Below are 27356 nucleotides of genomic sequence, written 5' to 3'. Positions count from 1 at the left end.
AGATATCTGTCAGGATTAAAAATAAATCTTTTTTTGTTATTTGCTCTTGGACCATCTCACATTGACTCGGCATGTATTTTTAAAAATATTAAAGGACATAAGCACAGGCTATGAAGTCCAAGTGAAGATACGACCATATGCAGGACTTTATTTCACAGTCAACACTAAGTTTCCTTTGGATATAGATATAAAATGGATTTCTGTTTCATGGATGTAGAAGTTTGTGTACAGTACTTTGGCCTTCTCAAATATGAGTTTGAAAATTTGAAATGATTATTATCTTAAAGGTGGGGTTGAAGGTGTTGGACAAGTCATAAGCTAGAAAGAGATATTTTTTCTCAGCTTTTTAGGGCTTTTTTCCAGGGTTGAGGAGTGGTAGTTAATAATAGGGAATGCGTTAGTAATATGTTGTAGAAACATGAAGGCTGATGTTAAAGTTCTGATGTGTTAATATTATGCCTCTGAAAAGATTGCTGGAAACTAATTAATTAGTACAGTAACAGTCAAAGTTTCACCAACCTATTAGTTTTCCCTTCCAAGAGAAGGGTATCTGTCGGTCATGTTAAATTACCAAGTTTGTGCAATGCTAAAACTGCAAGGTAGACATCAACAATGAGACAGCTACCTTTTTTTTTTTTTTTTTTTTTTTTTTAAACTAGTTTTATTGACAGAGCAACCAAGAGACATAATACGTATGTTTAGATTGCATTCACTACACACTCAAAAGCAAAAGTGTAGCTGGGGAACTAGAGGGAAACAGTGAAAAACCATTAATGTGGACAATAGGCAAGAAGTTAAGAACAACAGGAGTTTCACATCCTGTTCTTTATAGACAGCAGAGTAAAAGGAGTCTTTTAAGGAAGACTTCTAAAGAATGCCATCAGGTAGCTTTGTGGATGTTTATGGGAGACTTCTCTGAGTTGTGAGTGGTGATGTGTGAGAAAATTAAGGTAGAAAATTGAAATGGGAGACATAGGCTGAATGAGAAGACAGTAAAAACTGGCATTTTACTAGTGAAAGAGTTGAGTAGCTGGTTAGGGAACATGAAACATTCTTGAAAATTAAAATAGCTTATTCTTGATGCCATAAAGAAGGGAAAAGTGATGCTATGAGAGGAGTGATATGGCCAAAGTGATGGGGTACAAAATTAACTAAATCAGTCATGACAATTGTGACTAGGACACATCACGTTTTTCCAAAATCAGGGAAAAAGAGTATGCAGTAACCAAGAAGCAAGTTTGTGAGAGCTTACGTGGGTGGGATAGGCAGGAAGGCATATGTTACAAATCTCCTGAAGAAAGATTTGACAAGATTTAGAAATAGCCTGGATATATGGGAACTTGTAGAGGAGTCGGTGTGAAAAGATGTCTGGCTTACAGGTGCAGTGGCAGGAAGAATGGTAATATTGTTCACAGCGGTGATTTTACGTTGTGCACAAAGCCAGCCGTGAATGAAAAATTAATATATGTATATCTATAAATATAGATATATTAATATCTATATGTATCAAGCAAATCCAGTTGGATTATTCCATGCAGAAACAGCTTGTCCACATGTACTTACAGGTGTCAACATTAGACTTATTCAAAATATTGCCTAACTCCTAAAGCTGCACATTTGTCTTTGAGATTGGAAACACTGCACATGCTTTTTGGTAAAAAGTATTTTTTTGTGGGGAAATGAATATGAGAATAGAAATAAGCGTTTGTGATAAATTGCTAGACAATGTTACTTTATTAGATGCAAACATCTCTTCTTTCTATAAAGCACAGTTGAGAATATATCTGGTTTAAAAGAAATATTCTCATGTGGCAGTGCAGCAATGGCTCCTGAGGAAGTAGCCGAGTCTTTTCCCTCTTTGGCCCATTTAAATATTTGATTCCCTTCTGCATGATGTAGCAGTACATTTAATATCTTCTGATTTGTGTCCCCTTTTGTCTACCTGAATTTCTCCCTTAACCTGACCATGCCTCTCTTTCTGTACTCCTCCGTTTCCTTTTCTGTCTTCCTTTTCTTCATTTCAAGGCTATTTTAAAGATGAGTTGCAAAAACTTGTCCCTAACTGCCTAAGGGACATTCCTGTCTTTACATTCATTTATATCTCTCATAGTAGAGGGACCAGGAGAGGGGGGTTTGGGAGGTATTTTTTAGCCTATGTGAAATTTAACTGAGAAATTTTGGTCTTGGAAAGAAAGATGCTTGCCCGTATAGCTATAGTCATTCATGGATAAGCGTAATGACATCCTGATGTCTGGGTTTTCTGTGAGGTGCAGGACAATGAGGATTTGGGTGATGTGTTCCCAGCAGACTTGGCTGCTGCAAGAAGCCCCGTAAGATACTCCTGAGCCAGCTGCAGCACTGTAGAGCAGCCGCTGAGGTCTGTGTGCTGCAGCAAGCTGAAATGCAGGCAGCCGAAGTCAGCTAGCCTGGGGGTCGCAACACTGTGAAGCTTAATGGTGAAATCATGGCTCAACAGCAGAGAAATCGTTCTCTCATTAGTTTCGCATACAAGAAACCAAGATAACTAACGGCTTAGGAGCCATGTAGGGCAGAAAGGGCCCAAAGAAGTAATCAATTTGACTATTTATAGCAAATATTCTCAGACCAGAGCAGAAATTAGTTCTTCAGAAGGCTTTCCACCTGACACTTGCATCTCTTTCATCTTGTGTGGCTCCAATATTGTCCAGCTGTGGTAGAAATCAATATACCTGAGCAACAGCAGCAGTAAGAGATGGAGGAGTTGGTGTTCTCTGCCTGTGGTGCCATTTGAAATTCCCACAAAGAGCCCTTGTATTTAGGGGAGAAAGGGAAAAAAATGCCTAAATTCCCCTTGCGTTTAGGGAAAAAGAATATGTGTTTTATTGAATATTTGGCTGTAAATGGATTACTTTGTCCATAAGTTTTTGGAAGAATTATCCATGAGTGATGACCTCATTCCCAAATATTAGTTCCAAAGCACATGAGAGATTAGCAACTGTATGTTTGATAAAATCTAGTACATTCAACACAAGGGAAAAAGAAAGTTATTTCTTTATGCAAAGAAATCATTCTGAAGGCTAATTTCGCTTTGTTTTGGTTTTGGGTTGGGTTGGGTTTGGTTGGGTTTTTTTCAGCATTTTACTGTGCTTTTTTTATAGGTTTGGAGATACCACTTTGCAGGAAAACATTAACCAGGAAAACTTAGAACTTCTAAAAGAATATTACAAGCTGTTTACGGAAAAAATGCCTCCTGATTGTGAGTACAAAATAATGCAATATCCAAGTGGCTTTGAAAAGGTTTGATCGGTGGAAGATTATAAGATAGTAATATTAGCACAATATTAGTGTGCAGCTTTTAGATTTAGGCCTCAGTCCCATAACTTGTTCCATAAAGTTAAACACTTTGTGCCTGTACACAGCCCTGCTGAAGTCAGTAGTGATTGCAGGCCCAAGGCCAGAGCAGAAACTACAGGGAGAGTGAAACAGAGTAATGATGAACTAAACAGCTCTTTTAAATTATTAATATAATATGCTTTTTAATATTTCAAGTAGAGGACAGTCTGTACCTACTATATTTGTACAGAAATACTCGGTGGGAATTTTCATCAGTTTCAGTCACTCTCTCCATTCTTATTTTGAATATGTATTAAGGTATGGCAAACCACTGAGAACTCTGCAAATGCAAATATAAGCAATGAGCCGCATCATAATGTCACTGATATTAATAGCATGATTCCATTAGAATAGGCCCTATATTCCAATTTACAGAAAGTTGGTATTTTAAACATTACTTTGTTGAAAGCAAACACTGGAAAGACTATTTTTATCAATCTAATCCTGTTAAAGTAGTCTTAATGCCTAAGCTATATTCACAAATGTTGCAGATTTTACAGGCTGATTTTAAATAGCTTGGATTTAGGTCTCTGCTCCTTCACCTTGGGCAAGGGTGGGGCATATCTTTTGAATCTAAAGATCTATCATCCTGCAGGACATGTGTGTAGTTCCTCATGGTGAATACTGCTGGTTAAAGTCCTGTGCAAAGCTTCTGTTCTCTTACAGAACACCTTGTGTTGATTACTTTTGCAAATTATCCATTACATGTATGTACTTGAAATTATATCTAATGCGTCACTGTATATGTGAACATGTTTATCTTTTATATCAGGGTGATTTTCATTTGTTAATCATTTTGACAGAAGTGAAAGCTTTGTTCCTAAATGGTGGGCAGTATGCCCATCCATCCACCCACATCTCTAGTATTTCTAGGATTTCTACAGAGAAACTCATACAAGAAGTTAGTAATTAATTTAGGGGAATCCTGCCAAGAAAGCATCCTGAAAAACTAACCTCATCTGGGGTTAGGTCTAAGGTAGATCTGCTGCCTCATAAATGGATCTCATTATATAAAAGCAAAAATTTGCATGCAGATAGTATTGGCTGCTTTTCATTAACAGAAACTAACCTTGTACTGTCTTCCCGCAGAAAGGTTATTAGTGAGCCATGCAGTCTTCCTGGACTTCTTCCAGACTGTGCAGGCTTTTGAGAACTACGCTGGTCTAATTCATCATGTCTTTTCTGGTTATTATTACCTTCTTGCTTTTTCTCTACCTCTAAGATCTGAGTCTGTTCTTTGTCCAGATTTGTACAGAACATGAAGCACCTTCTGGTTCCATTGCCCAGTAGCTCCCTGCCGTTATACAGAATCACTCTTTTGGCTTTGAGGAATGTGCCTTTTAAACCAGCTCCCTGGAAAAAAGTGAAGCTCTCCAAGTTGTTCAGCTGGGGGAGAACTTCGATTCCTCCCCTGCTCCCCCACCTCTGTGCTCAAGTACTTAGAAAGATAAACCTCCATCCAAGCTGGCAGCAGCCCTGTTGTAGCCAAGTGAGAGACGTTCAGTATTGATGGGCTTCTTGATGGCTTTGTCACACCTTTCCAGATAGTTTCCTGGAGTGCCAAATCCGTGCTACAAAATAAGAGCAGGACCCAGCTCACAAAGCTGTAAGTTACAAATGGGGCTCAGAAAGCCAGACAGAATTTGAGGACTCGCAGCCCTGTTGGCCAGGCTGTTGCATCCACCATCCTTAGGCAGCCTCACCTGCCTGCTGCTTCATTCATGTATTCCGTTTCAAAGAATCCCATTTTCCACTCCCATAAAGGTATTGCCACCTTTGCTATTAGTTTTTCCTCTCATCTCTGTAATTTCCATTGCCAATAATATTCTAGCTTTCTCTCTATTCCCAATTATTCAAAGCCTTCAGCTGCATGTAACTGCATATGCCAAATGCAGTTTTCTATCTTCTTTTAGATGAATATGCACTTTATCATTCTCCTGTTTCTTAATCTCTTTAATTCTCCAATAGGAAACTCTGAAAACGATAAATAACGATGTGCTCCCAGAAAGATTCCTACCAAAAATGCCAACCAAATGTAGTTCTGGTTTAGGCACCAAAACAGTACTGCTTTTATAGAATAGCTAATGATAGTAAGGGGACAAAAATGTATGATTGTTGTTTAGTAGTACATAATTAATTGAAAAGAACGGTTTTGAACTCAATTTAAACATCTGACAGCATGAAATCGGAGAAACCTATGTTGCAAGTGATATTCGATGTTGCTGGTTTGATACCTAACACCCACAGCAACATCAGTCTTGCCAAGTATTGTCCCGTGTGAGCCGAGGGGTGCATGCAAGGTTTAGAAATCCTGCAAGCAAATAAAGATTTTCTTCCATGGTATCATAATGCATGTAGCAGTACATGCATTTTCAACATAAAGTCAATGAGTCTGTTTTGTACTTGCAGGCTTCTCCCCCTTGTAATCTATGAGAATGATTTGACAGTTTAATACTGCTTTGTGACACAAGAAGTTTAAGCAATCGATCACATCCAGTCAAGATGCAGCTCCTTTGGCGACATGATAAATTAGGAGAATCTTGCTTTACCTATGGTGAAGTCATCTCTCTGAGATGATGCATTTTCTGCTGTGAACCAAAGGAAAACTGCTTTGAAGCAATAAAATGTTTACATTCTCGTAATCTGGAAGCATCTTTTTACAGTACTCATTCTATGCTATGTGTTTTAAAGAAACAGATGCAGGATAAGTATTATGGGCTAGCAGGTTGTGATGTATTTTTATATGCTCTGCGTTATCTAATTGTATGATCAGGAATTGTAATACGCAGATAAAACAATCCTCACTAAGATTATTACAAAACCAGTTTCAATGTACTTTTCCTGCATTTTTTTTCTCTTTGGCAGCGCAGTATGAGTAAGGCAACTTAGACATTTTTAGAATAGTTCTTTCTGAGTATATTTAAATTACTTCTTACTATGAATCATGGATAAAGGAAACTACAGAAGTCATTAGAGATAAAAGGTAAAAGCCTGTTGATAAGATGGATCATTCCAGCTGTGATCAGGTTAGGAGAATGGATTTTGACCTCCATTAGTATTTGCCTCATTTTTACTCTTTGAATTGAAAATAAATCTTAGGTTTTGGGTTTGAGGCTTGGGGTTTTTTTCCCACTGGATGGAACATCTTACTTTTTTTGGCTGAAAAAATACATCAATTTATCAGTTTGGTTTAATTTTGCTTCAGCTGGTTCTGAGCCTTTCTTTGGTGATAACTAATATTAAATTTATTTTTACTTCACTTCCATAAGAAGAAATAATTTCAAAAAACAGATTTTGGTTGTTTCTACTGATTTTCAAAACTAATGAAGATAAAGGTAACGTTAGAACAAAGCCCTCCTATATATACACGGAAAACAGAAGAGCAAATTAAATTGCCTACTCTTGAATTCCTTCTAGGCATCTATGATTAATAAAACTTTAGTTCAGCTGCCATACCCAGGGCAAGTAGGTAAAATTTTGGATTTTAAGTAAACCTGAAATTATTTTGTATTTCAAAATCAAAGTCCTATTTAATTTCAGATTGAGAAATATCCTTTGTTAGATTGGGGGGGGGGGCATTTAGTGCTGTTTAACCCTTCTGTTATGTTATATTAGGAACTAAAGCATCATTTTAAAACTAAAATGAGATGTTCCATTTTGAAAACAAAAGCATAATATTTTGACTTAAAAAAAATCATCCCATCAAAGCAGGTTTTAATACACTCGGTTATTTCTCTACTCATTTCCACTGAATGTCTGTGATAGTTGATGAACAGAACTATGGCAGATTTGAATGTTTTCACCATCCATTTATAAGATAAAAGTTGAAGACACTTTAATTTTCCGTGGTGGAGATCTTAGGGAGGACAACCCAATACTTAGAAAGAAATAAGGTTCGCTTATTCCCTAAATATTAAGCTGGTGCTTTCCATCCTATGTTTCTGAATAAGGCTGTAAATAATAGACCTGTTCTTTAATGTGGGCATTCTTTAGTGAGCACAACCCTATCATCAACCTTATCACCCTTTTTTTTCCCAGGTCTACCACATTTTCAAGAACAAAATGATTTAAAGGGATTGCTAGAAAATCTCCATCAAAATATCCAGGCCAAAAAGAGAAAGAACGTAGAAATCATGTGGCTGGCTGCGACGGTAAGCTCTCTTGTTTCAAATACATTCACGTGATGAACTAATTTTCACTTGCCTGCTGATATTGTACGTGCAATGGATTTTAGGGATATGATTGGAAAACTCAATGATTAAAGTAGGTAGATATGCTGAAATGGCTCTCTAGCGTGTCCGTTCTGACGGTCTCTCATCCCACTTAGGAATATATCTCTTCTTCCTACACTTAAATTACAGATACTTTCTTTCTGTCCCTTTCTTAACTGGTAGAACTGGCTAGAATTCAAAGCGAGAGATGGTCTTGGTCACTTTGCTGTCCCTACATCCTCCAAGCCCTTTTCTGCAGAGCTTCTCCTAGCCAGGCAGTCTGTGGCCTGTGCCACTGCTTGGGGTTGTTTTGTCCCAGATGCAGGCTTTTTCATTTATCTCAGTGAGTGCTGTAACAGGGAAAAAGAGGTTTGCTTTTTGTTTGGGGCATGTTTTTTCTTTAACTAACTGAGTCTGGTTTTCGGCAGAGGAATCCCTTCATCCCCAGTATGGGCAGAATCACTTCCTTGGATGATCATGCATAGCTGTAAATACATCACCTCATATGAGAGAGACAATACAGTATTCAGCTACAGTACTAGCTTTTGTTGTTGATGTTTAAAATTATATCCATTCTTTGATAATATAAAATTTGGTTATTATTTTCCTTTTATTGTTTAGTGTCCATAAGCCTTGAGGTATGATGCAAGACATGATTGCTTGCTCTGGGTTTTGTTTAATATTGCTGCACTCAACTTTTGATTTTCTGTAATGAAGGTACTTATGTTTTATAAATAAGTGTTTAATTGTATCGGTACAACTTTTAGTCAATCACATTTTATGGCTTTTTTTAGCCAGTGTCACCATGACAGCCACTCCAAGGACACGGAGAGCAACACCAAATAAGCTGGATATGCAAAGGGCAGATGTTCAGGCACAGGGAGAAAAAAGAAGAATGTTTATTAAACAGTGAATAATACTTACTTTGCTTTATTCACATAATTCCTTTTTGTTTGCCAGTTCTGTGGGTTTTGCACATACATGTTAAAAAAAACCAACACAAGAACCCTTAGATGTTTATAAAAAGCTCAAGCTTTTCAGGAATGTGAAATTCAACCAGGTGATTGTCTTAGATTTCGAAAAGTGCCCTTGGTGTCTCTGCCCATTTATACAAGCAAAGCCTTGAGTCTTTGGTATCTACTGAAATTGAAGCAAGACCTTGTGTTTTGGGGAACTTTCAAATGCATATACCCTTCAAGGCAAATAAATATTTGATACAAAATATTAATAGCATTTTCCATGACTTTTCGTTAACACCAGGAACAAGACAATATTAACTATGTCTTTGTGTTAATAACACTGCTATAATTTTTTAGATTGCTAATAACACTTTGCCTTGTGGTTAATAAATATTATCACACGCTATTGCAGTATAAATCTGTTGTGAGTAAAAATATAAGCTTTTCTTGCAGTAACAGTTCTGCAATTACTATGAAACATTGCTTTTTAAAACAGTAAAAGATAAATCAGTACAGGATAATGTAAAATGAGCTGCAAAGACTATGACAGAATTTACTTAATCTTCAGACACAGAAAGTTGTCTTCTACCATCTATTCAGGATTCTCTGAAAATAATTTCATGGGTAAAAAGCATTCTTCGGACATACAAACCATTTCAGATTTTTCCTTCACTATATTCTATTTCTCTTTACCTTACTGTAACCTTCTGACATGAGTACTTCTGGACCCATTGATCTACACACACTGTTATACTATGTTACATTTGTTTATTGGAAAGGCGTGATTCCCTGCTGTAAGGACATCACTTTGTTATTGCAGTAGATGTATGAGATTCTACATGGATATGCATATGTATCTGCACCTGCGTATAGGCCCTGTTGTAATGGGACTGTGAGAATACATCTGCATTTTAAAAGTCAACTTTTGCAAATGGTATCACAAACATTTCTTATTCTAAATATAATGGGACAGAGATTTAAATGTTACAGCTTTTTATTTCCTAAGCTGCACCCTTCATCTCCTGTCTGGTATCAGGAGAAATAATTAGAGTATTGATTTATCCTTGGCTTAGTCTGCATGATTTTATATGCTTTCATCATCCCTCTTTAAAATTAATCACAATCCTAATCATTTAAATCTGTGTTTGTAAGGGAGGCTTTCTAAAGCTCAGATAAATGTTAAGTCATTTCTCCTCCTCCTATATCTTCAGTATATTTGGGGAAGAAGTGAGCAAAATTGAGGATAAAATTCAGGCAGGACACTAGTCGTAAGCTGTGTGTTTCGATATGATGATATTACCATATATTTGCTGTTGTCCCTTATTAGATTTCTAGAGCATCAGATCATTGTGTTTGCCCATTTTAATTATTTACTTTGTTTAACTGCTGATGCTTAGGGAACTGAGTCATTCTGAGGATTTATCTGGGCCAGCCTATCAGGTTAACCTACATTTCTCCTTAAATCAGAATCTAAGGACTTTTTAATTCGTTTATTTAAGTTGACAGGTTGTTTTCTATTTAATCCACTTTAAAATGATTGAGACATTTGTACTGAACTTCAATGAAAAATAAGCTGTGGTTATGGTCATTTGCCTGTTGTGCCTGGAACGCTGCTCAGTTCAAAGCTGACTCTCACTGGCCAGCGCTTTATATGTATGCTCTCAGCCCAGATTTGGGATTTAGTCTCCTCTCCCCGCATCGGAGGCCATCGCTCATCCAGAATGATTTTTCTCCTGGTTTTTCTCTTCTCTTTTTTTTTGGCGTGACTCATTCACTTTGAATAGTCGCAATGACTCGTGGACTTCAAAAGAGACCAGTGTAAAGAGAATTAATCTCTTCAATTAAGCAGTTAACTTCTTTCACAGTGTTATCAGCCCTACTTGATACTTTCTTTAAAAAAATTGTCTTTTAGTACTTTATTTAAATATCAATGCAACTTTCCAAATTTTTAAACAGATTTAAGTTTTAAAATTTTGAATTATAGGAGGGAAGGAACACTCACAGGTTCTCCTTTTCTAGCCTGTACTACTTTGGGTTCAAAGTTAGATGCAATTAATTAATTCCCTGGATTCAACTTTTGAGGTCGCCCTTACCATGATATCACAAAGACCTTAAAGACTGTAAGTATTGTCTGGGCCATTGATTTTAATAGAATTTCTGAGAATGGAATTAACGGATGAAAAAGTGCTTATTTGCTGAAGTGAGATTATGAGATCATGTTCCAGTTTCATCCTGCAAAATCCCAAGTAAACACTTGATAGCCAAGCTGAGAAGTTCCTCAGGATGCGGCCTAACTGCTGTAATTTATTGCCTTGCCCTATTCTCACAACTATTTCCTTTTCTGATACTGTTACAGCTCTGATGGTCCAGGGGCAGGAGCCAGCAAAGCTGGGCAGAGGCTATTACCTTTTCATAGGACAGGGCACCTCAGGGGAAAGGTAGACCCGTGCTTGGGCACGCCAGCTCTCCTTCAAGTTTTTCTAGTAAAATATCGTTTGAGCACAAAGTATAAACTAATGGGCTGGTACAATGAGAAATTGATTCTTAATGTGAGAAATTATAAAAAAATATGTCATGGTTCCCTTATCCCATATATTTTTGTCAAAACGTACAGAGAAAGTAGACCCTCCATGGCAGTCATTTGTGTTGGGCTTTAATTGTTCTGGGTCACGCATTGGTCAGTTTTACTATTGAAAACAAAAGACTGTGTTTAAATTGAGTACATAGATGTGTCTGAATCCATACCCTCACGAGGAGTTAGTCCTCTACGTTCATGAGTCTGGGTTAAAAAAGACTTGCCAAAGTTTTTCTTAGTTTTTTCCACATTCATGGGGTGCACAGACAATTAAGCTTTAATGGAATAGGGTGCCTGTCACAAAGTGAGTAAAAAATGAAGCAACTTTCCCTTTTATAGTCTGGGCTAACACAAATGCTTTTTATTTCGAGTTCAGGAAATTGGATGCAATGGTTTGGTAAGCTGTAGTACATGTAGACATTTTAGTGACTTGCTTAAAATGCTTAGGACTAAGAACAGTAGATTTTTTTGTTGTTGTTTTTTTTTGTTGGGTCCACTGACAGTTTCTTGCTTCACTTGAGGGGGGGTGGTGTTGGGGTGAGCAGGAGAGACTTGATTGCGACTGCAGTGCAAGGTTGTGTGCAGCGCTCTTTTAAAATCAGTAAGGGCTCCTTTGTCCTCAGTGGACAGGTTATTTGTAGGCTTGTCCTGCTAATGAAAGCCCTGAAGATCTGCTTTTAAAATGTGTCATTTGGACAAACTGGAAATGGGCTATAGATCAGTAGCTATAATCTTTTGGTGCTAATTTTGTAGAGTGTTAATGCTGCAAATTCATAAACAAAAGATAAATTTACAGTTCTTTTCAGCACAACGTTTTCACCTTTTGTGGCACTGTGTCAGGCCAGCATGGGCATAATCCTTAGAACATGAAAATTCCCAAGGCAGTGCTAATAACTGATTTAACTGCAAAGGCACATGTCAGCAGCAGTGATTCAGGTTGGAATTACTACCTTTCAATAGCTACTTTTTTCTTGAGAAATACTGTAGTTCTCTGTATTCATTGTCTGTGAGTGCAAAATTGTGGGAGTTTCAGAGTCTGCCTAGGGTGTAGAGAACACAAGGTGTGACAAGGGCAATCCTTTGAGGTCTGCCTGTGTTTCAGATTTGCCGTAAGCTGAATGGAGTCCGTTTCACCTGTTGCAAAAGTGCCAAAGACCGGACATCCATGTCAGTGACGCTGGAGCAGTGCTCCATCTTGAGGGACGAGCATCAGCTTCACAAAGACTTCTTTATTCGGGCGCTGGATTGTATGAGAAGGTATGTGGAGATTATTGCATGTCCCTTGCATGTTGAGCTAAGCCAGGAACGACGGTACAGAACAGTCTAAAGCCGGTTGCAAATGCGTGATAGGCCCCAGTCCTGATTTAGCAGAGAGCTGACCAGCAGCATGCCAGCTGGTAAGTCACTTTTGCATGCAAGGTCTTTGCAACTGTGTGTTTTATCACTAATTAACAGGTTCTGAGATAGATATGTGAAACCTTGTAAGTGTCGCTTCACTGCCTGTAGAATTTGACCAAGGTAAATAGCAGTTATTTTAGCAATTTCTTAGGCTTTCATAAGGCTTAAAATTTTAACAACATTCTATGACAATATTGGAAAAAAAAGTTACTTTCTGGTTTAAGACTATTTTTTAAATGTTTACACACTCATTAAATAATTTGTATAAAATTTAGACAGATATTGTGAAAGCAGAATAAGCATTTGTTACAGATGGCAATTCTTATTAGCTCATGTTATTAAAAACAAAAGAAAGACCCAAGTAGGTTTGGACTGGTGGTGGTTGCTATGAATATCTGATAAAATCTTTACTGTGCTTCAAAAAAAAAAAAAAAAAAAAAAACACTTTCATTCTAAATTACAACTATGCAGAAATTGAGGGTGATGTTATCAGGAATGTGTAATTAAAAGATGCAAAGATTTCGGATTATCTGAATCTTCGATGAATTAAAAAAAACATTGAGCAAACGAGTTTTGATCATAAAATGAATCCAGATGCTATATTCTCTAAAGAAACATTCCTCATTGGCTTTAATGAGTACTGCATTGTATTTTCTAGAAAAGTTTTAAAAAATGTATCCACAACATTCAAATAATATATAACAAAGGTCACTGCAAAACTAATAGAAAATCTTCTGGTCAGCCTGCAAAGTAGTAACCGAATCATATCTTGCACTTACGTGAAACACAGATTGTTTGCATGTTGGATTTGCAAAGATCATTAAGTAAACAATCATGTTTAAAGTCTGTAATCGATAATCCTTGACTTAATATTTAGTATTGTCAGACTAGGTGTTTAATGTCTAGATTAATACTGTAGGTTTACACGTTGGGTCCTTTTGTCTTTTGGCAAAGACAGGTATTCTAAAGAAAGAAGGTAATGTTTACAAAGAGTAATTGAGCAGAGGACCGAGATGGCTTAGATGCAGAGTTGGTTTGCAAGGTGCTAGTGTAGCGTGATGTATTAAACTGAGGTGTATCGTGTTGTAGGTATCGTTAGCTTGCTTAAATCCCTTAGTCTGCGGTATTTCAGTGAGTGAATGACTTGTGTGCAGTCTTTCATAACTACATGTTTTATCATTAACGAAAAATTTCTGAGTTTTCTGCGTTAAATTTCATTTGTGTTGGCATTTCAAGTATGGTTTGTTTTGTTGTGTGTTTGTTTGTTTTTTTTTTTTCTTTTATGTCTCCAATAAATACAAAAGTGTGTAAGCTACATTAAATTACCAGATACGGGCAAACTAATTATATAAAATCATTATTATGTTAGAATAACCTTGAGTAGTAGATTGGAAAAGTTTCACAGATATAAACCTGATTTGAAGGAAAAAAAAAAAAAAAAAGCCCTGTTATTTATACAAACTAACTTGTTAGTACAAAAGTGTAGTAGGTTGTGACTTCGAGTGCTTTTATATCATGTAACTGATGTGAAAGCTGAGAAGACTAACACATTAGTTGTATTTGCCGGGAAAAATAAATTGGAGTCACAAAAGAATGCTGAAAAGCCCAGAAAATCTGGAGAAAACTTTAAAAAATAAATGAGCAGATGGGTATATGGGGTTGAAGCCCCATCACAAAATGTTAATTCTGTGGTTTTGCTGTAGTTTTAAACAGAGAAAAGCTTTATCCTGCTAGTAGCCTGTAAATGAATTTGAAACAGCCTTGAACTGCAGCAGTTGCTCTGTTGGTTGGAAGGTAACAGTTTTGACTTGGGTGGTTGGATGGTCTGGGACTTAAAACAAGGGCCTTGCAAGTAGTGGCAGTAGCATACAAAATAACCTGCACCATCAGGATAATAAATAAATAGATCTTTTGCCTATGCTAGTTTCTATCTGTAGAACACTGGTCACACAACTGAAGGTTAAAAAAAATGAGCAGCCAACTTAGTTTTTTTTTTTCTCATGAGCTGGTGAATTAAAGCCCAAAAATTCAGAAGAGAAGAATAAAAATGTCAAATGGGTATACATAGCACTTAACTCTATGGTGCTCCCACCGAGAGCTGGCCAGACAGTTTTCGGAGCTGCCTTTGGGCGCTTTTTGTGGTATCTTGGGTGCTACGGACGTTCAGCAGGGACCGTCTGTCCCTCCCCACCGCCCATCTGTTGCTGGAGGTACTTCTGGAGCAGCGCTGGAAGCCAGGCAGGCCTTCCTCCCTCTCCGCCCCTGACTAGGTAGCGTGGCAAGGACCGTCCAGCTGGGCTCTCTTCGTGTAGGCAGATGGAGAAAGGTGAATTGCAGAGAAAGGCAATTTGAGAGAGCAAGCTGGGAAGGAAAGAACAGGCAGGCAAAAGGGAGGGGAGAAAAAGCCCTAATTTCCACAGGAAGAGATATAATGGCGGTTCAACTGAATCTCCTGTATTTTACTTGAGGGAAGTTTGGCAGCTACGTTTTTGAGGTTTGTGTGAATGAGGTCAACAGACTTGTTTGGTCGTCATTGTGATGCTTGCCCTTTTATCCTTTCTTTTTATTTGGTTACTATTGCAGAGTGTTATTTGAAAGATTATGCTGTGCATTTCTAAGCTTTTCATTGACAGCTTGTAGAAGCTTTTAGAATGATTTTCACATCTAAAAGAACCTATTTTGTTTTAAGAGCAGACAGAGAAAAACTCTGTTTGCCATTTAATTCATAATTTTAACAATTTTCCCCTGATGAATCTTCTCTAGTTAAACTCTGTCAATCAAATCCCTTTATGCTGATTGCCACAAATCACTTTAAAGCCTTTCAAAAGAACAAGTAGACAAGAAAAATTCGATTTTAACATCCAGAATCCTAACAGATTGATCTTTGAAAGGCTTCTTTCAAGAGTTAACTGTAGGAGATAGAGAGTACTGTGAAACAAAGTGAGTTGTAAAAGTAAATGGCGATTCAAAAGCAGCCTTTATTGGAAATGTCATAATTTTGAGATATGAAAATTATAAAGGTGCCTGTGTAGCTGTAAAGCTTTTTCTTTTCCTGCCGGCGCTGACACAGCTTTGGTGGCTATTGTGAAAGGGAAGCATGTGCTTATGGCTTTGTGCTTTCTTGCCACCAGAAGTTTGGAGATGCTGGACTTCTGCATGCTGCTGCTTTTCAGCTTCTCTGATGTCCCTAGAATTTTGAGCAAACCAGAGGCAGTTTCAGATGTTTCGGTTTGTTTACTTCGATGTACATTGCACAGCGCTGTTTTGGAAAATACTGCCAGTAGCTCTTATTTAATGACTTAGTTTGTAAGTGGAATCAGTGTCTTGTAGTGATAAACTATATGATGTTTACTGCTTAAAAAAAAAGAAAAAAAAGCTGTGCAAAAATCCTTCCATTAGTTGTCCCTGCAGCTTATATAAAATGTGGCGAAACAATGATAGGAATTCAAGCTTTATCACTTACAATATATAGTATATGGTTTTGTCTTCTGAGTGTAACTCTAGCCATTATGATGCTGCAGTTGATATGTACGCGAAGCAGCTAGTCTGTAAATAATTCTACATATTATGGTTTCTTTGGTATATGTATGTGACTTCCATTGATCTTAGTGACATGCATAGTGCAGAATGAGGAAAATGCATACGTTATCCTCTTTGTATCAAGTGCTTGCAATTCACATCATACTAAAGTCATATTTATGATGTTGCTGCCACTTTCAAATCATCAATTTTTGCAATTATCAATATTCTTTTCTTATTTTTCCATTCACCAATATGTAAACGTTGCCTGCCATTCAATGTTAACTATATTCTAAGAGACAGTAGAGAGACAAAACTGATTTACCCGAGTTCATTGCAGTACCTGTCACACGATTCTACTTTTCATCTTTAGAGCTGGCCACTGCTTAAGGGAGATTGGACCCTTGTAGGCAGCACACTATGAAGCAGTTCTATAAAACTCATTTGATGTTTTCTTTTTTTTTCCCTTTCTTTTCTGAACCTATTTAATTTTAATGTTTCAGTGACGGGGCCCCTTCTGGAGGCCTTGGGTAGTACGTAACCTCAGAATCTCCTGGGGTTTGAGCATGTTTCCAATAAAGCCTCAAAAGTAAAAACAAGCAAAAGAAATGACAAATCCACTGTCTACGGTGAAGCCTCCAGGCTTTCAGCCTTATCATTCTTGGAAGGGCACAATACCTGTCAGATATTTCAGATACTGAATACAAAATTTAACTCAATGTAGGACACACTATTTTCACCAGAAACAGTAGTCAAGGATATTTCAGGTTATTTTTAGAGAAATTGCCTGTCAAAAATCTGATTGAAGCACAAATACGCAGAATGAATGGTCTGGGCAACAAGGTATGGGCTTTTGATGGCCCGATTATGAAGCAAATAGGTCATTTTTAAAGAGTTGTTTGAGAGCATCTTTTCTTAAAGATCATCTTAAAGATGTGCGAGTTGAGAAGGAGGGATAGCTGTAATAGCTCTCTAATCAGGGACTTTCAGATGTTCTGGGCGGAGTCAATAGGCCCAGGCTGAGATAGACCTCGGCCACGGAAGGGCCTGTACCAAACAATGCAGTGTTGTGATTGCTACGTGGACTGGGAAGCAGGAGCAAAGGGACAGGATGGGAGACCAGGATCCACGTGCAGATCTTCCTCTGCCTTTCTCCCGTCTCCCAGCTCTCAGCCTGCCTCTGCGAGCTTCTGGCACTAGGTGCAGCGCGTGAGGAGTCACACAGAAGAAGCAGCACATGTTCTCCTCTTACCTTTTCTTTTTCCAGCCCATCTGACCTTCCCCATTTTTTTTCCTGAGAGTATTAGCGCAGCGTAAGCAAAACTTAAAAGGAGAGCCTGGCTTCCAACATGGATTTTCCCATCATTCTATGGTTCTTTAGAAACTTAACATTTATATATTTTGAGGTACAAACTTCAGACGGAAAGATTTGCATTACCTAATGTATTGAAAGAGGCCTGGCATTAAGTAACAGCAAGGTCCAATTTTGGTGCATTGAACCACCATCAGTTTTGTTTTCTACAACTAAATTACTAGTTTTTTAAATAGCAACAGTGTGCAGAGGAAAAGAAAACAAAATGGAGAGAGATGGTCACAAGATGTAATAAGAATCAATGCAACTGGCACCTTATTGGACTGTTTTAGGATAAAGGTCTATTTCTGAGCATCCTTCTGGAAGGAGGAGAAGAATTGCAGACAAAGTATCAAACAGGAGCTTGAAAAGGCTGTGTTAAATCTAAGGTTTTCTAATATAAGTACTCAATTTCACAAAATTGATCTTTATAATGTGTCTTTAAAGCAATTCTCTGGTTTTTAAGACTTTTTAAAAAAAAGGCCAAGGAAAAAAAAAAGGAAGGAAACCCAAACACACTTTATTTGCACCTTATCAGGCTCAGGAAGGTCATCAGTGAGGTTCAGGCTTCTACATGGGAAAATTAAGTAAATAAAATCGGCAGTTGTTTTGTAATATAGTGTCACTCATTTTGTCTGTTTCAGTGGGGTCAGATGTTCAAGTCCGTGTTTTGCAGGGGAATGTTCTCTAGCTGACTACAGAAGTTTCATTTCTCCTGTACCTCGTTTCTCCAGCTTCTTCCCAAATGCTAATTTCAGACTTTTCTCACCAGCACCCCAGTCAGAGTCCTGAGAACTCTCTCATGAGAACTTCCTCATCTTCCTCTTTTTCACCAGACTATTGCTTGAATATTTCCCTCTGGTTGCTCCTTCCTCCTCTGCGACATGCGTGGCTCCCTTTGTCTTTCTTCTCTTCGGAGCTTGGGCGCTGGCCTCGGTGACAGTACAGAGAGAAAGCAGAGAGTCCCCCTGCCTCATTGCTTTTGCTTCATATTGCAGCTGTTGTCATCTGCCCTGCCAGGGAGAAGAACTGCAAGGAAAAGTCTTGTCTGACCCCGTGACCTGGCAGACGTTCAGCATAGATTGAATCTTCAAAGCGTGTACCTGCTGAATTTTAACAGGTCTTTGTTAGGAAGAGGCGATTCGAGATCTTGCAGGAGTAGGCTCTTACAATAGTTACATCTCTCATACCTTTATTGCCTTGGTGCAGAATATCAAATCCTGCTCTTCAGCACGGAGGTAATAGTAATCACCTCAAAAAAAAAAGAAAAAAAACCCCAAACAACCAAAAAAAACATTGTAGGTTTGAATTTTATCCATTCAAAATGAACTAACAATTGAAAGTAGAATCTTAATGGAAAACATTGTGTAACCTTAATTACAGTAGCCCTTCCCCTGGAACCTATAATAATATTCTTGAGTTGATCGCTGGGGAGGAAGGGAGTGTTGAAGGGGAAACAGTAAAAACCTTTGCCCCTCTTTGCAAGGAATATTTAGAGATGTGACCCAGGCTACGTCACCGAAACTCTTAGCTTTTCAGCAGGCAGTAAGCCAGAATTTGTGAAGTAAATGCGTAGTTTTCCTGTCAGTCCATGGGGGGAAGGTAGTGCCATAAGCAATCTGTATTGTCTCTAATTTTGGACACCAGCATTGGGTGAGCAAGTCCTTGAAATGCACCTGCTTCTCCTTCATTGATGACGTAGGAAAGGTGGGTACTTCAAGAAAATTCAGAACCTGGCAGTAAATTTTCACTACTGAGTAGTAAAACATACTAATATATCAATTGCAGTGTATTACAGGAAAAAGAAGTTCCTTATCCATTAAAAAGAAAATGTTTGACCATGTTGGGGTTTTAGCTTTGTGACAAGAAGAAAGAAACTTTGATTCCCTGTGATCTTTTTGCTGAAGGGAGTCCTTGCCCTTTGACTTAAGGATGTATGTGACAGACTTCTCCAAAAGAGAACCAGATGTAATGGAATTCCAATCAGAAACTCACCCTACTCTGAGTCCTTCTGCTCTGATTTGTGCTTTTTGTTTCCCACGGAGATATCAACAGGGTAAATGATTTGTTAACTAGCCCGTATTAGTATTTGCCATATCTTGACCCAAATGAGCGTATAGGGAATTGAGCTATGCCTTCCCTTTCAGTGAATGTTTTAATTATTCAGTGTAGACAGTGATAAAGGTGTGTAATTAATTACCAGGTGCACACTATGATCACTTAGTTTTCAAAACCAGCCAAATGCAAAAACCTTATCCGATAAATTTGCTTTCCCATTTAGTACCACAGTCGGTGTTTGGATCCTTCATAGTGCAGCAGTGAAATTAAACACTGCATCTTGATTAATTAAAAATAGGAAAAGGAAAGTGCTTACACTCTTTGCATTCCGAAAAAAGGTCTTCTAATGTAAAGTGTTTCTGTCACTTTTGTCATACATAGATTACAGGACTATAGTTTTCCTGGACTTCACCTGCCATGGTTAGGCAAATCTAGCATGCAAGCAGTCAGATTATCTGAAAATATTGTTTGGTGTTCACTCGTGAGATTCTTCTAGACATCCACGGAAGACTTCATTAATTGCCTCATTCATTTGGTGCTCTAGTGCTTATGCTATTGCTTATTCAGAACTTCCCTGAAAGACTAGGTCTTACCTGAAATCAGAAACTAGATGCGTTATACTCACCAGAGTGAGTAATACTAGGTTTCTTCCTATTATATTTCACTTCTATTAAGATTTTCTGCGTGTGTGGGGAAAGTCCTGTATGCATATTTATTATCTGTTAAAACTCCGTGTGCCACAGCTGAATTACCATGGCTTTGACCACATACAGCTAAATCTCTCAGGAAAAGCAACACTGCCAAGTCTAAAATTTAGATAAGAAAGGAGCAGGAAATGAGAATAAGTGGGTAGTAATAGAATACAATAGCTGGTTAAAATTATCATGGATCCAATCTCGTCAAGAATTTACCTGCCTCTAAAACTATATTCTTCTCGGAATAATATAACATGGGCAGGGAGAGCTTGTAATTTCCTTCCTGCAGTCCCAGCCGTGTACAGACTGTGGAGACATTGGAGGAGACACAGAAAAAGAGTAGCAAGTCGCTGCTGTTCTGGAAAGGGTGTTTTGTCACAGAAGATTCTGCCTTTCTTCAGGAGAAAGATGATGTAGTGTCGGGCTACAGCTCTAGTTGGCTTATGTAGAAAGCAGGTAATAGAGACATTTCTAGGTATATTTTTGCTCTAGTTTTAGGCTCCCTTAATCCAACTTAGTTTCTTTTGTAGGAATATTCTCTGCTCAGATAATCATCATCTCTTCTCATCCAGTATCCCTGTTCCAGTTTTCTTCCATAAGCTCCCTGCTCCCCCCCCCCCCCTTCAGTCTGCTGCTCTGTTTCCTCTTCCCAGTGAGCGTTTCCCTGTTCCTTACTCTCCTGCAGTATCACCTTGGTGTATGATATTTTGAAGAACTCCTTTGACAGTAGCCTTGCTCCGCTCTGTTCAGGAGTGAGTTTTAGTAGTGGTTTCCCATTGTTACTTTCTGTGGCAGCTCTGATTTGGTGAGCGACGCTTCGTAAACGTGTCCTCATCGTTACAACCACCGCCGGCAGACTTTCACTGGCATACCTAGCAGCAACAAGTTTCTCAGTGTCTCCTTCCACTACGAGTCCTGGTAGCTGTTTGCACTGGAGCGACCAAAGGAGTTTCCATTTGGACGATTATGTACTTATTGTGGATTTCCTACTTCCATGATGTAACCTGTAGTCGGCTGGAATTGCACCCAGCAGCATTATATTGCTATCCTGTTCTCTGGATCATTCAGAGATAAATTTGGGAGATAATTATGGGAACTTGCATTCTTAATAGCCTAAGTTTCTACCGTAATCTGTATGAATAGGAAGCATGTGTTTATAAAGAAGTTAATGCAAAGGAAAGATTGAAGTCCTCCCAAAATGCACAGCCCAATCACTCCACAGTTGACTCCTACCGTTAGAACATTAAAGTGGTTTCTGCAACCCTGGGACTTAGTGGTGCTGTAGTTGTATTGTCACTCTCAACATACCTGATGCCAAAATCGCTGGGCACTGGTTTGGCTGTGCATCTGCGGTGCTGTTTTTGTGCCCTGCTGTGGGCTCGCTTCCCTGCCAGCTTATCTTCTCTCCCCGACCTGGCTGTTGCCACGTGTGTATTGTCTTCCAGCAGTGGGAAAAGCACCTGGGTTTTATCCTCTGTTGGAGATGCTCCTAATGCCCCAGGAAGGTGCCAGAGCAGAGTTTCTACCCGTGCAGGTGTGCTGGGTTGACCCTGGCTGGATGCCAGGTGCCCACCAAAGCCACTCGGTCACTGCCCTCCTCAGCTGCACAGGGGGGAGGAAATATAACGAAAGGCTCGCAGGTTGAGATAAGGACAGGGAGAGATCTCTCGCCAATTACTGCCACTGGCAAAACAGACTCGACTTGGGGAAAAATTAATTTAATTTATTACCAATCAAATCAGAGTAGGTAATGAGAAATAAAAACTAAATCTTAAAACATCTTCCCCACACCCCTCCCTTCTTCCCAGGCTTGACTTCACTCCTGATTTCTCTACCTCCTCCCCTCCAGCAGCGCAGGGGGACGGGGAATGGGGGTTGTGGTCAGTTCATCACACGTTGTCTCTGCCGCTCCTTCCTCCCCAGGGGAGGACTCCTCGCACCCTTCCCCTGCTCCAGCGTGGGGTCCCTCCCACGGCAGACAGTCCTCCACGAACTTCTCTGGCGTGAGTCCTTCCCACGGGCTGCAGTTCTTCACAAACTGCTCCAGCGTGGGTCCCTTCCACGGGGTGCAGTCCTTCAGGAACAGACTGCTCCAGCCTGGGGCCCCCACGGGGTCACGAGTCCTGCCAGCAAACTTGCTCTGGCGTGGGCTCCTCTCTCCACGGGTCCACAGGCCCTGCCAGGAGCCTGCTCCAGCGTGGGCTTCCCATGGGGTCACAGCCTCCTCTGGGCATCCACCTGCCCTGGCGTGGGGTCCTCCATGGGCTGCAGGTGGATCTCTGCTCCAGCACCTGGAGCACCTCTGCCCCCTCCTCCTCCTCACTGACCTCGGTGTCTGCAGGGTTGTTCCTCTCATGTATAATCTCTTCTCTCTCCAGCTGCAGTTGTGCAGGTTTTTTTTTTTCCCCTTCTTAAATACGCTGTCCCAGAGGCACTACCATGGTCGCTGATGGGCTCGGCCTTGGCCAGCGGCGGGTCCGTCTTGGAGCCGGCTGGCATTGGCTCTGTCGGACATAGGGGAAGCTTCCAGCAGCTTCTCACAGAAGCCGCCCCTGTAGCCCCCCTGCTACCAACACCTTGCCCCGCAAACCCAATGCAGCAGGGTCCTGGGATCCCAGGCAAGGCTTAGCCGAGGCTAAAGTGCCGTAGCCTGGGGAGGTCAGAGGGTGGGAAGGGAACCCCTGTTCCCTGTAAATTCTGTCACGGGATGAAATATTTTGGGTATATGACCCAGCCTCCTAGTTAGATTACTTGTTAATGAGGCAGGAGATACTTCTGCCTGTGGTACTCAGTCAAGCTTCACTTACCCTTGTGTTAAAGATTTCATAGTATTGTGGTATTAGGGCTATTGTTGTTGGGGTTTTTTGTTGGTTTTTGGTTTTTTTGAATCGGTTATTTGTAGCCTTTCTTCTTTTATTCCTTAAAGGAGAAAATAGCACTTCTGGGCACTAATTTGATAACTCTGGAAATACTCCAAACATCTGTAATTTTAATATAAATACTGTTAGTGACAGGACTAAAGCTTACCATACTGATACAGTTAGCTCAGTGAAGGAGTATGGGGTCAGGTTTGTGTCTCTTTTTAGGGTGGTTAGAAGTTTTCTGTATCCTTTCATGGCTGATAGACTTTCTTGGGGAATGATTGTCTGAGGCCCAACAGAAGTTCTTCCACAGTTGGGCATTTATAAGAATTCTCCTTCTCTTTCTACTCCTCTCATTCACCACACAGGTTTCCTGATGTATAAGCAACTTCAGTTTGATGCTACAGCCTCCCCCTTTGACAGTGTCTCTGCAGCTTGACTGCGTATTTCCTTACACCGGTGAGAACATAATAATCTTTGAGGTTTCTTATCTCTCATATGAATTTAGCTGAACTCGGTCAACGTGCTCAAAGGTTGTGTGAATACACAGATGCATTTTCCTTCCCCTCAAGCCAAGCATTAACATGTAACCTTTGCTTCGACAGGAAGGCGGACTAAAAAGGCAGCAGCTAATTATTATCAGCAGTAGATCAGTGAGCCGCAACTTGCTTTAACAAAAATAAATATTTTCTCCTCAGCCGCAGACCCTCCCCAGTCAGCAGTCAGCATTGTCAGATATGAAGAACTTGTTTAGATTACTAAAAAAAAGAAAGGATTAAGGAGCGATTTGGTCACATAGTCACATATTTGTAAGAAAGGCCTTGCTCTAGGATCATCCGATTAACAGTTTGTCTCTTGGGTAAACTGGCAAGTCTGATGAAAATGTATCATTCCTGTCAAAATAATTTTGTTGTTTATATGCATTTTGCAAAAAATCATTCCTCCCTGCTCCAAAGTAGTTGATTTTTTTTTTTTTTAATTTGAATCCATTTATAACTCATTGATAACTGTTGACAGTGGAGCATCTACAGAATACAAAGTAATCAGCAACAGAAATGTTTGCTGAGCAGCTTCCAGCAAACTGCCTTGTGGTGGGGCGATAAGCAGGAGATGGGAGTGTCCACAGTAGGTTGTTGTGGAATGTCTTTCATCGTACATTTCAGCCAGGAAATAAAAATCAACACCTTTAGTCTGGTTTGTTTGGGGTTTTTGTTTGGTTGGTTTCTTTGGGGTTTTGTTTTAGCTCACTTAGTTTAACCAAGACTGGCATAATCTCTGTCCTAGGGGGGTTTTTCAGATAATAAAATGGCTGTTAAATTGAGTTCCTCAGGAAAGCTAATAAAAATGGATAAACTGGCACTCTGTCAAAAGCGTTATTGGCTCGTTTTGAAATGATCAAAGTAGCATCACAGTGCCTTTAAAAAACAAGCAGTGACAATAATATCTCATTCTCAAAGGTCCATGAATTGATTCTGGAATTCCAGAAGAGTGTGCTTTGATAATATTGGTTATAACTGGTTAGAATATTTATTCATAAGTTTTTTTAAATGTCTTTGATATGTTCAGTGTTTGCTCTTTCACCTTTTGTTGTCACCGATACACACTTAGAATATGCTCTGTCCTACTTGTATGTTGCTACTAGTTTATGTTGCCAGATATTTCTAAGATGTCTTCTCTCTCATTTAAGATCTTATAATAAAAAAGATGTAACATGAGTTTGTTTCCTGAAGAAAATGTGACACTTTCTAATACCTTTTCGCTGATTTGTATTGGATTCCCCACTTTCTCACCCATGTAGCAACTGCTAACGTGGTAAGCTGCGTATGTACTAAATGCCTTTCATTTAATAATCGCTAGTTAAATATATTAGAAGTAGGTCAAGAGCTGAGATTTTAGCAGATGTGCAAACATGTCTTAATGTCAAATGTTCTTGACTCAAAACGCTTATAATTGACAAGCAGAGGGTGAGGTAAAGAAATGCATTTGTATCTTTTTCACTTTCCGATGGGAGAAAGATGGTATAGAGATGTCAAGTCACTCATGACCACACAGTCCTTTCCTTTGTTGGAAACGGAATTTGGATCTACTTTTTTCTTAAACAGAGACTCTTCTCGTTGTCTGGTTTATTTAAAATAAGATTTGTGTTGCTGGACTTGAATGTGCAATAGCAATGCTTATAAGATTCATTGCCTTCCTGACATTCACTGTTCTGCACATTAATAATTCTCCTTTCCCATGCCTTTTTGCTCCTTGGGTTCATGCTGACACATGACATGCAGCAGTGCCGGCTGCACAGTTTAAGCCTTTCCCTCCTGGCCGCTGCCCGGCTGGTGTGCGTGCTGCCTGAGTGTTCGTGGATAGCCCTCCCTCAGCGTCATGCTGAAGAAAGTCCTCTCTTGCTTTCTTACTGCGTTGCTGCCTAGGGGAGAAGGTTGCTCCCTACGTCCTCTTTCTCTGTAAAAATTTGCTGCTACAATGGCATTATCAGCAAATTTGTAGGCAATTGCTTTAGATATAGTTTGGCGTTTCTGTTAACACGGATTAACGTCGTTTGCCATATGAAGATGCTACTTGAATTCATTCTTAAAGTGAGCTAGTATGCGTAATACTGCTACTACGCTGTTTATTTTCCCTCTTGTGCAGTGGAAGCGGCCCAAGAGGTGCTGCCAAGTAGAGAGGTATTTATTTTACATCTGTAGGATTGGGTTTCCCCCATCAACCTTCCTCGCTGCATTCTGTAAGATACTGTCTTGTGTTCTCATTGCAACTTACTTCCTTCTGCTCTTTCTTGAAGGGAAAATTACATGGTTTCATGAAGCCCTTAGGGTGGGTATGGCCTTATGCTTCACACCTACTTTGCTCCACAGAAGTATTAGAGTATTTTTTGTGACCGAGGTTTTTGTCTGTCGGGCTGTAATTTGTATAATTTTAATCTGGTAGGTTAAAAGTCAGTAAAATATTTTTCTGGCTAAAGACGATTTAAGTCACCTTTTGGTGGTGCCTTGACAAGGCAGCATTCCATACAGCGAAGTTTTGCCTCCTAAGTGTGTTGGTTCGGATGGTACAGCGCATCATGTGCGCACACGTGTGATTATAGCCAAAGAAAAGGTACAAACGGAGGAAGTGGTGCGTTCCATTTTGTCACATGTGGCTGTTTTATCATGTGACTTAATGAAATGAATTTTTACAAATGGCTTACCAACTTTACAAATATTTTTACAACACAAGAAAGTTTTTAAAGTACTTTATTTCTGGATCACTGTGGTTTCTGATTGTTTTGCACACTTTGACCGGCAATTAAAATTTAGTTGAAAGACTTGAGATCTTCATGTTCTGTCTTGCACTGTAGCTTTACTGTCTTCAGGTGAAGATACTTGTTTGTAGATAAAGATTTTACTGAGGTAGAAGTGCTGGGAAAATTTGGTCACTTCATATAATGTGCTAGAGCGATTGTTGGTGTTTCAGGGAGGATAACGAAACTTGAGTGTACTTGCATTTTTCAAATCAGACACTTTCTCACTTTCAGACAAGCACTCACCGGTAAGAGGGTGCTGAGCAAACGCACAGCACGGTAGTCGAGAAAGGTATTTGTAGTCTTAGCTGAATTTTTAAAAATTATTTTGTGACAGAGGTGTCTCCAAGTCTATATTTTCAGTCCCAAAGGCAATCGTTCTTCCTGCTGTCACGAAGAATCTTCCTCTGTGCAGCACAATAGGGATAACAAAACTCATTTCAGTCTCAATTTAATTCCAAGGTAGAACTTGAAATGAGGTGGTAATGAACTTGAACTCACAGTTTTGATTATCTCCTGCATTCTTATAAAAGCGCTCAGACACAGCACAGGTATTTTCCAGACATGGTTCTGTTCTGAGAGTGTTTGTCTCTTCAGCAGATTAAAAACTGAAATTTTCTGCTTTGCTCGCTGTTACAGTTAATGTAGTAAGAACATTTGGAATTCAGCTCTTGGGTTTGAATCGGATATACCTAAATACATATCCAAAAGAAGAAAAGATAATTGTCATGACTACTGTAATGTGATAATTCTGGGAAATAATGAGTTAGTAAGACAAAGAGACTGATCCTCTCAAATGGAGAATGATCAAACCAATTAAAACCATGTGGAAAGCAAAACTCACAAACGTGTTTCACAGCCCCAGCTGTGCAGGCCAGTGGGTACTGTGGTGTTAACAGCCACCATCTCCCTCAAATTCTTTGGATTTGGACATGTGTGTCTTTTCTAAAATACTGGTTTGTGCCACGTACGTTTAATACACTCATTGACAAACAGCCTTTACCTGAAATAAAACTGGCACAGCTCCAGCAAAGTCAAAGGAACTACAGCAACAAACGCTGGCTA

General features: G+C 39.3%; 1 protein-coding gene across 3 annotated transcripts in view; it reads left to right on the top strand.

The window, feature by feature from the left end:
- INPP4B (inositol polyphosphate-4-phosphatase type II B) overlaps positions 1-27356 on the top strand; it is a gene marked incomplete at both ends in the record, with an annotated part of 287771 nt that overhangs the window by 243505 nt on the left and 16910 nt on the right. For all 3 annotated transcript variants that reach the window (XM_082316132.1, XM_082316130.1, XM_082316131.1), the window contains 3 exons: positions 3138-3235; positions 7411-7523; positions 12220-12374. In XM_082316132.1, the coding sequence (XP_082172258.1) occupies positions 3138-3235; positions 7411-7523; positions 12220-12374 (366 nt within the window). The remainder of the gene's footprint in view (positions 1-3137; positions 3236-7410; positions 7524-12219; positions 12375-27356) is intronic.

The sequence above is a fragment of the Platalea leucorodia genome (assembly GCF_965183815.1).
Source record: "Platalea leucorodia genome assembly, chromosome: 6".
Taxonomy (NCBI): domain Eukaryota; kingdom Metazoa; phylum Chordata; class Aves; order Pelecaniformes; family Threskiornithidae; genus Platalea; species Platalea leucorodia.
The sequence above is the reverse complement of the archived record's forward strand: the minus strand, read 5'-3'. Positions and strand labels throughout refer to the sequence as shown.